The sequence below is a fragment of the Nasonia vitripennis genome, chromosome 2 (genome assembly GCF_009193385.2).
Source record: "Nasonia vitripennis strain AsymCx chromosome 2, Nvit_psr_1.1, whole genome shotgun sequence".
NCBI lineage: Eukaryota > Metazoa > Arthropoda > Insecta > Hymenoptera > Pteromalidae > Nasonia > Nasonia vitripennis.
Window position 1 is genome coordinate 26,736,085 of NC_045758.1, and position 10,031 is coordinate 26,746,115.

Below are 10,031 nucleotides of genomic sequence, written 5' to 3' on the forward strand. Positions count from 1 at the left end.
CACAAATATGGGGTGCGGAAAGAGAGGGAGAGAAAAAGTTCGAAGGCTAAAGGTATCATCAGACGTATTATTGGCCGAACCCTTTTGAACGTCAAGAGGATTGTTGGGAGGACTCGCGCGAGTTGCTCGGCTGTTTGATTCTGCCAATTTCCACGGGATGACCCCTTGCCTCTTTATTTAATAGATTTTTTAAAGTATCTTTATTTTCTGATTTGCCTTCAAAAGGACTAGGTTGTCTGAAAACAAGTGACGGCATATGAAGCTTTCGTTTTTGAATTTCCGAAGTGTAATTTTATTATCACAAGTGAAATCATTCCAAAGCTGTTAACTGTGAAATAATCGTGACAAAAAATGTATAAAAATTATGTAGTCATTTAATTGTTTCCTCATCGCGAGTGTATATATTGTTTCGTATTTTTGAATAGTGAACATATTTTATAATATTTCACATGTAAATTAAGTGTCATGGCAAATTTGTGGTATTTTCTACTTAGTACTTCATTTGTAATAAGTACTGTGAATAAATGTATATTAGCAAACCCCGCACCATGTCGTACATTTAAGGAGTACGTTGACTACTTTTTTGAAGACGATGATGTCGAAGTTGAATTTTTCAAGTATACCATAGGACATAATAACGTGAAAAATCTAAAATTTGATCCGGCAAAAAGAACTACTATAATTGTACATGGATTTATGAACACCCATAAAAATGATTGGATTAGAAAAATGAGGCAGAAGCTACTTCAATGGGTAAAGCTAAAGGTTTTTATACATACTTTCACTGTATTTAAAGTTAATTTTTCTTTTAGCAAGACATGAACGTTATTGTTGTCGATTGGTCTAGCGTTTTTTTGGAAGACTCGTTTGCTTATTACAAAGAAGCTGCAAGAAAAACTGAGTTCGTCGCTGATGAAATTTACAAGTACATTATTTTGCATTCTATTATTCCTTTTTGAAAATATTCTAAACATTCAACCATTTTTTAAATTCAAAATTTTTTGGTTTTTAAATAACTATATTGAATTTATTTAAGTTTCTTGATAAATTGGGCAAAAAAGAACAAGAAAACTCCGATTCAATGGCCTTATTTGCATTTGATTGGGCACAGTCTTGGGGCACATATCGTTGGTCAAGTTGCAAAAAAATTGAAACCTCATGTACACGTAGATCGAGTGACTGCGTTAGATCCAGCTAAACCTTTTTTCATAGAAGGTGCAGAAGGTGCAGATTTAAAACTTGACAAATCTTGTGCTCAATTTGTGGATGTTATCCATACTAACAGTCATCCAAGAGATGACACTTTTGGACTTTACGAACCTCTAGGTAAATTGCCCTTCAGCGTTAGCACTATAACAACTCTTGTTATGCATAAGCTTAATTTTGCAAACATCGTCATTACTATTTTAAAATTTTCTGTTGCAAACTCATACGTAAACTAATTTAATCTATTTTGAATAATTTATTAGAGTTTTGTTAAAGGTCACATTGATTTTTATCCAAATGGTGGTGATCAACAATGGCTGTGTTCTAATGACCGAGAGGGTAGAACATTATCTAAAGATTCAGTATTTATCAAATGTTTTTCTCACTTGTTTTTAGGAATGGATTTGAGTCAGTTGTACGGTAACATAAGTGAGTATATAAATATCGCAAATTTTCCTATATTTGTTGTACTTAAAGCAAATTAATTTTGAAATCTATTTCTTTATTAGCTTCACGTTTCTTGAATGGCCATAATATGGTTTGTGATCATAATATTTGTCCAGAATATTTCACTGATTCTATCAATAGCAAAGAGCCTTTGTATGCATATAAAGTGAATCCACCAATTCGAAAGAAAAAGAATCGATGCAGTAATACGAATCGCAAAAAAGGTACATGGGTGGAAATGGGTATGAACGCTTATTTGTACAACAATTCTCGCTATCATGGAACCTATTACATCGACATCCCATGTTAAAATAACTATGCTATAAATTATAAGAAATAAAATATATAAGCTGCAATTCTGCATTTATTATTGATTATTGATTATATACGTAACAGCAATTTCCATGCTTTTCTTTCTCTCTGGCACAAACGACGAAAGCAGAATATGATTTTCAGAAAGTTCTCGAGTGGAGCTCGCCAAGCCTCATTAGGCGTTAACTTTTCAAAAAGCAGCCGGAAAGAAAACTCATAGCGAAGAAAAAACACGTACGTGCGGCAACGTGTGCTGCTGTCACTTCGCTTGGGATATTCGTCGAGGCGCTCGGTGATTGATTTTTTTTTATTCTTCGTTCGCACGTGTTACTACACTCCTGGGTGGTTCTATACGTGCTCCGCTTGCATTGCCACACTGATTTGTCTCCTTTTTTTCTCGTTTCCTTTTTATTAATATATCAATTCTCGGCTGTCCCTTTTTTCAATAGGAAACGTCAACGGATAATTGAAGACTATAAAAAAAAAAAAAAAAAAAAAAAAAAATAGTTTTAAAGAAAATGGTGATTTCTTTGTTCCTTCTATTGTGTATCATAATACTGCATAGTTGTGGAGTATTTTTTTTTCGTAAATCTTTCTAGGGAATCGATTTCAGATTAAGATAAGCGACCAATTAGCGAATTAATTAGTATCCATCATGAATAAAGTCATCACTCTTGTTCACCAACATAACGGCAAAATAAAGGAAACGAAATATTCCGCCTTCCAGTTCTCCCTATTATAGTAATTTTCGTCCAAAGGACGTCCTGATCCCGTCGCACGTACACAGTTTCGCTCGGCTCTTCGTTTATTTTTTCCTTCCGAGAATAAAACCTCGTATTTTGATCAGAATGAGCGAAAAAGTTAATCGTAATAACCAGCACAAAGCTACGAGTCCACATGCATATGTATACGTCTGTACTCTTCGGCGTCGCTGCTCCAAAAGTCGAAGAAAAAAATATTACACCGGCGCTTTCACGTCGACGGGTTCCAGTCAAATGATTTATCGTTCCTAGTCTCTTCTCTTTCTGGGCATTATCTTTCTCTCGACGAGGCGGATTCGCGCTCGGAAACCGTTTACGCCGGGGAGGACGGAAATACGAGATGCATACATGGCGTGGGTCGTTGGGACCGCAATTTTCGGCGATTACCGAAAATCGTCTAATACAGCTCGCGGCTAATGATTTCTCATTACAAGCTATAAATCCTCGGGTAGGCTATGCGTTCGAAGAGAGACGAAACCGACATTTTGCCTCGGGATAGACTTTTGCGCGCTCGAGCGCAGAGTTGGACGGACAGGTAAGAAGTGTGTTGTTCGAGCTCTGGCTTTTGTATACGTGGAAGTGTACACTTGTTAGAGATTGAGCTGCATTTAAATGGTGATGGAGGATCGGTTTGTAAAATATTTTCAAATAATGCTGGGGTAAATTAAAAGGTTGGCTTCGGCTGTGCAGTAAAATGTACATGTATAAAATGTTTATGAAGCCATTATGTACAAAATAACCTTTCCTTAATAAATATGAAACACGCCGATTTCTTTTGCAGGTAAATAATTGAATCGGAGAAGATTGAGATGAGGAAAGACAGATTTAACGAGATTCTTATATCAGCCGAGAGATTGTTCTATCGGCTGACGTGAAAAGGGTCGTGAGAGATCTACCCTTTTTTGTTCGATCTAAAGTACCGCTTCACACAACTCCACGAGTAATCTGATCTTTTTCGTGATAACTTTCAAGTGTTTAGGTATAATTGCCGGTTTGCCTACGGATTATTATTGTGGCTCCATTAGCTTATTAGTGTATTAGCATATAGAGCTGGACCTGCTATCGATAGTTTTTGTTGCTCGTAATGGAATGTTGCATAAGGATCTGTCTTTTTTGCCTTGGATATGTGAAATAAATAAAAGTTTATACTTTCAGGAGAACGTTACGTTTAGACATTTATCTACTTTTACATCGGATACACGCAGGTGTGCGAGAACAAACGACCGATTTTTATTGCACCTTCGCGAAGGTAGTTTTCTCTTGTTTTTCATTTTCACACTCAAATTTAAGAATTATTCATAAAAAGATTTCTCCTATAGAAAGCAAACGATTTTTCTTCACGTTGCACAACTTTGCAGGCAAGCGCGTTATGTAAAACAACAATCGCGTTGAAAAATCCTCGAATATAATAAGTACATAAGTACTTAGAGAAGAAGATTCAAATTGAAATTCCAGTCCACGCGCGTACATCAAAACAGCAGTAAAAATAAAAAGAAGCCATAAAAAAAGGAATCTGCAAGCTCGAGCGCCATTTAAAGTCAATTATAAATATCGCAACTTCTCAAGGAGCTCATTGCCTCTCCCGGCCATATCCCTTGCTCTTCGCTGCGAGCAACGAGTATACGCGTAATAGAAACTTTTGTCCGGCGAAGTTTGGCGAGCACGGAGGAGTACACACACACACACACACACGCACACACATACACACACACACACCTTATGTACTTCCCCATATAAGTGAAAATTTTATATGCCCAAGACACAACCGCGCGCGCGGGTATGTGAGAAAAACGCGAGGCCGAATATAAAAGCACACAGTGCGGCCGCGGCAGTTATCATGCAAATTTCTCGAGCTAATAACAATCATCAAACTCGCAATAATAACAAGCTGCGCGCGAGTAAGAGAGAGAGAGAGAGAGAGAGGCTCGCGATTTCCTCTCCTGCGTGAAAGTCGAAAAGCAGCCGGCTTATACGTGGTAGGCGCGTACCTATGGTTTTTGTCCAGAAGAGAGAGAGGCGATTTTATAATTAAATTCGAAAATTTTTATGGTCAACTCGTTGGTCGGCCGAGAGAGAGAGAGAGAGAGAGAGAGAGAGAGAGAGAGAGAGAGAGAGAGAGAAGAAATCGGGCAGGCGCGAACGATCCCGCCGGGGCTGCCGAGTATATACACGGCTAAACTACCTATAATTACAAAGTCCCATAGAAAATTGCACTCGCGCGCGCTCATTCGAATCCTTAAACGGCTCTGGGTCGCGCATTGTCTCGTGGGTGCTGCCGCTGCGGCCAGGGCGCGCATTTAAAGCGATTTCCGAAGGGTATACAGAGCTGAGCTCGCAGGAGTTTGATTTATGAGTTTTCGGTTTCGGAGTAAAAAATACGAATTAGTTGGCGGCGGGGGGATGATGATCGCGCCGGGCCCGCATAATGGGCCCGATTAAGAATCCGCATATAAACGCGCAAGAGAGAGCGAGCGAGCGAGCGCCGGAACGAAAGGAAGTGAGCGAGGACTCGTCGCTCTTTCTTTCGTTCTTTCTCGGCTGCGCCTAAAAGAGTAACGCCCGCGGCTAGCGAAGGGCGATCTTACGCCGCAGCCACGATCGTATTAATTCTTCGCTGCTGTTTTCGTGACTGTATAATTTTCTCTAATTTTGCGCAGTGACTTGTATCGTTTACACTTGTTCGATGGGTATGTAATGGAGGTGAACAATGGAGTCAAGCAGTACGAACTGATCTTTTTCCCACCGCTTGAACTTCTAGTGTCTGGCTATGTATCGTTTGCAACTGTAAATCTATTAATTTTTGAATTGTTACAAGGAAGGGAAATAAAAGTTCACGCACCGTTTGGTTAGTATAGGGCCGATAGTATATACCAATTCATACATGTTAAAAATGGCACCCATTCATAAACCAAAACCACCATATCGCAAACTATATCGGCACTCATCTCCACCCATCGGAAATCTGGACAGCTGCCCGGCAAAATTCAATCCTCTTCCTCTCTCGCGCGAAAGACCGGCCCCCAAACATCACCGCGCTATGCATAATATCAGAGTCATCGCGCACGCGATGTCCCTCCACCGGCAGCCCGAGACTCGAGGAATACAAACGTCGAAATTATCCAAAATAACGGGCCAGCACTGGCCACTCGTCGCCATTTTCCGCGGTCGCGAAGCCCTGTTCGTGGCCATTTTGAATCCATTTCGACCAATCGACTGTTGCACTTTTTCTTCCTTCCTGTGCTGCAGCTTTTGCTGCAGCTCTCCTCCCGCGAGCAGGAGCGAGAGATTTCTTTCTACGTTTCTCTTTGCCTCTCCTTCTTCGCGCATACGAATGAGGCCAGTCGCAGTATAGCCGAGGTGCGGAGAGAGGTATGGCTCGATGGCGGTTGCTCGCTACCGTGCGCGTACGCGAGGTGGCGAGGCGGTGCAGGTGAGCGTGTAGGTACTGAGTCGGAGAGGAAGAGAGAGAGAGAGAGAGAGAGAGAGAGAGAGAGAGAGGATATATTGCGCGCACACGTATATGAGAGGTAAGGGAGACTTGCGCCCAACCCATTCGTCGTCGGCGTTCCTCCTTCTGTGCAGTAGCGGCTTTACCTTTCTCCGACGTTTGCGGCTGTTCCCCCTCCACTTCTCTGTATGTGCTTACTTCTCGGAAGAGACTTGCGTCTTCTGGTTTGAGTCCTATATATAGAACTTGCTGTGCTTTCTAGATATTCATGACATTAAAAGATCACGATGCTTCGTCCGACTAGACTACGTCCTTTATCTACTCACAGGCGATTTCAGATTTTCAATCTATATCCGCAACAAGTAGAAATAGAAATAGCACATTCACGTTAGACCTCACCAAAATTTCCACCTGCCCGCGTTCTCCAACATAGAAAGTTAAACTCCGCTCCTTCTTGCATCCGCATCCAAAACTCCTTTTCTCCCATTAATATACCAATGAAAAAGAAGTCCCCGGAAAATCATCCGCGCAGAACCTCATTCTTATGGCCCCTACAGAACGCTGTTTCTCCAGCAGCCTTTCCTCCTATTAATATAACCTGCGCAGCGAGTATGTTTATATATAAGCGCATCGATCGCGCGCGCATTTATTCCTCCGCGGCCTTTCCCGCGGCGTTACGCACAAAGAACATCGCCAGTCAATCTCGTATACACACACACACACACACACACACTCGTAGAGGCATGATATCGAAGGACGACGCGATCCGATATATCGCTACTGCAATTTCGAGACTCGCTCGGCGCCATGTCGCGCGTAATGCTAAACTATGATTGGCGCCGTTAAGAGGGAAAAACTCGAATATAAAAAGATGTACGTGCTCGTGCTTGGAGACGAACTTTTGCAATGTTTATAGGGATCTCTCCTGCGGTATATATGTGCAGTATATACCAGGAAGGATAGCTTCTCCTTTTTCGAGCACGTATGAGGTATACACATGGATATATGCTCCTTCAGTTTTATGGGATTTATTTCCTCCTGCGTGTAGTAACGAGAGCTGCATGGGAATAATACGCGCGAGAGCGTGCGCGATGTATTACATGTGATGGAGGACAAGCGATGGACGTTTATGGATTTTCCGAGCGCGCTGTTTTTGCAGACGCGCGATAGCTGTGTGTACGAGCAGGTTTCCGCGTTATTATACGAGGAAGCCGATTATGAATTGCAGAACTCAAGTCTTATCCTGCTGCTGCTGTTGAAGGGAATAACAACAGGATGTTCCGGCCATATCGGATATGAGAAAAACCCTGTAGTGGTATCCCATTTCTATATCAAATGAAAAAGGTGACTCTTGATACGCATCCTTCATTAAAAAGCTGTGTAATATACCGCGCGAACGATCCTCCGCACGCTAAAACGGCAAGCCGATGGAATCGAAAATAGCCGTCTGCGAGTATTTTAGATTTCCTCGTCACGTTGTCACCTTCGTACTCCATCTCTCGATCACATAATCCGCTTTCACGTCGTTAAAGCTCACGGCACTGCACTGCGCGTAGAGAAATAGCAGGCGAAAGGGTTAGTTTCGACGAGGAGATCGCGAAATGAAATGTCGTAGCGAAGGGTATGGAGAGAGCGAGAGAGAGGCAACTAGAAAATGACGTCCAGGCGTGAAGGAGATAGAGATAGGCGAGCGCATGGATGAGGCAATAATTTGGTTATAACTTGAGAGATTAGGTCCGGATTCGATTACCGGGCGAGGTATCAAACCGTTAAACAGTCTCCGTGCTAATCAAAACCGAACCTCATTACCAGCCGACCCGGACTTTAAACCTCTCTCTCTCTTGCTTTCGCTCACACTCGCGTATAGGGAACGCTCGTTCGATGTATCGCGCTCGAGCATACGTGTGCGCGGGGCTGTTGAATGTTCGATTTTAACCGAGTCATCTATTATACACTCAGTGATGCGTCTGCGGGTGTGGATGGTGTCGATGTCTCCAGCGGGAAATTGTTATTTTCAGTGAGAGCGTGGAAGGACATGTTTTCTCGATTCGATTATGCGATTTAGGGAGAAAGTCGTTTCTTTGTAGCTCTAACTCAACAAATATGTACATTATATGTGCAAATGTAGAAAAAACCGGACACTTTTGGGGGTCTGAGTGAACGAAATTGAAAGGCTATAGCCGGGTTACTATGGTGAAATGGCCCCCTTGGAAAATGTATATATGTTATATACCATTCGATGGGGGATAAAAAAAAACTCCCATAGCCAAATTTTTAGCTCTCTGCCTAGTGCGCATGCGCAGTAACGTCGATAAACGTGTTTTTTTGATTTTATTTTTTTCTGAAGTCCCTATAGGATAAAAATTTTTTTAAAAATTCACATTGGTGTATTTTTATGTCATGAATAACTGCAATTTTTTTGGGATTACATAACCTCAAATATCGGATCTAAAAAAATTATTAAAGTTTTCAATCGATATTTTGACCCCCTTGTTTTTGAGGTGCAACTTTTTAAGTAGACTTTTTTTGTGTACTTTTTCCCGTTCTTTACGATGGCGCTAACGTTTTTTCCTTAAAAATGGTGGCACAACTCGATTTGAGCCAAAAACTGATTTTTTTGCCATTTTTTCACGTTTTTAGCTGGTTATGTTACAATTTAGTTACTAAAGTGACTCCTTTTAAGTAGTTTTGCATATCTTCCCATGAAAACATAATCAAATGAAATATTTTGTTCGCTCCAAGCCGTATTTTTTATATTATCTTACGTTTTCAATGATGGTCTTATCAGAATTGTGATATCACCTTATTATAAAACTGATGGCTAATGTTATGTTCTTTTTAAACGTTCTGTGATTGGTCGAAAGTATTGTCTCTGTCGCACTTTTTTGTTTATTTTTATTTATAATAAAAGGTTATGCTTGGCCGCGCGGTTGACGCGGCGGCTGCAATGCAGACGATCTGCGTAGTGAATGGTCAATCATAAAATTAAGAATTATCAGGAGCATAAACAAATAAAGTATTTTGATTTCTTAATTAATTAAACGATGCGCAAACCAATGGCCAACATTGTTTTTTTCAAAACTAATTGGTCGAGAAAAGGAAATCGAATCTGAAGTTGAAATCGAATATGCTAAACAATTATCAAATAAAGATATTTACATCCATGATGTAATTTGTGATTCATGTAGAAAGCGATTAGCCAAATACATATCAAGCTCTAAACCTAAAAAGGTTAATGTTCCAGCAACTGCTTCGTCTCAAGATTCAAATGTTTCTGAATCATTTTCTCAGCTAACTGTCACTTCATCATCTCAGGAAAGTACACAATCATCTGTATACACAATAAAGGAACAAAAAGTACGAGCAACCACGGAATTACTTATTCAAAGGACGATTGCGACACATAAATATTGCTTTGTTTGTGGGTACCAAAAACAGACTAATAATATATTAGTTCCTTTAGAGGCCCGCATTCAAGTTTATAGTAAAATGAATGTTTTTATTCCACATGGCAATAGATGCTGTTGCACACATTTAATTAAAAAAAGATTTTATGAAGATGAACTAAATAAAATTAATATTTTTTCCACTACAAGTACGGTATATATTGATGAATTACTACAATTTTTGAGTCAATTATCAATGAAAGCAGACGAAACTTTATTAGATACAGTAGCTGAATTTTCCATGCCTGAAAAAAAATTGAAAGTTTTTACGGGATTAACGTGGGAAAATATTAATTATCTTAAAGATCAACTCACTTCTCTGAAGAATTCCTGTGTAAGGACAGCGACACAAGCCATTGTCGTATTTTTATTCAAAATGCGCTCTGGGAATTCTAACTCGCTCATCTCTAC

The 10,031-nt window shown here is 40.3% G+C and overlaps 1 protein-coding gene across 1 annotated transcript; it reads left to right on the top strand.

Moving 5' to 3' along the window:
- Positions 1-428: 428 nt before the first annotated feature.
- LOC107980727 (pancreatic lipase-related protein 2) lies at positions 429-2,009 on the top strand. The gene is made up of 5 exons (XM_016982884.3): positions 429-753; positions 813-925; positions 1,037-1,326; positions 1,483-1,635; positions 1,716-2,009. Exons 1-5 carry the CDS (start codon positions 466-468, stop codon positions 1,961-1,963), a joined length of 1,092 nt encoding a protein of 363 aa, XP_016838373.1. The 5' UTR covers positions 429-465; the 3' UTR covers positions 1,964-2,009.
- Positions 2,010-10,031: the final 8,022 nt, after the last annotated feature.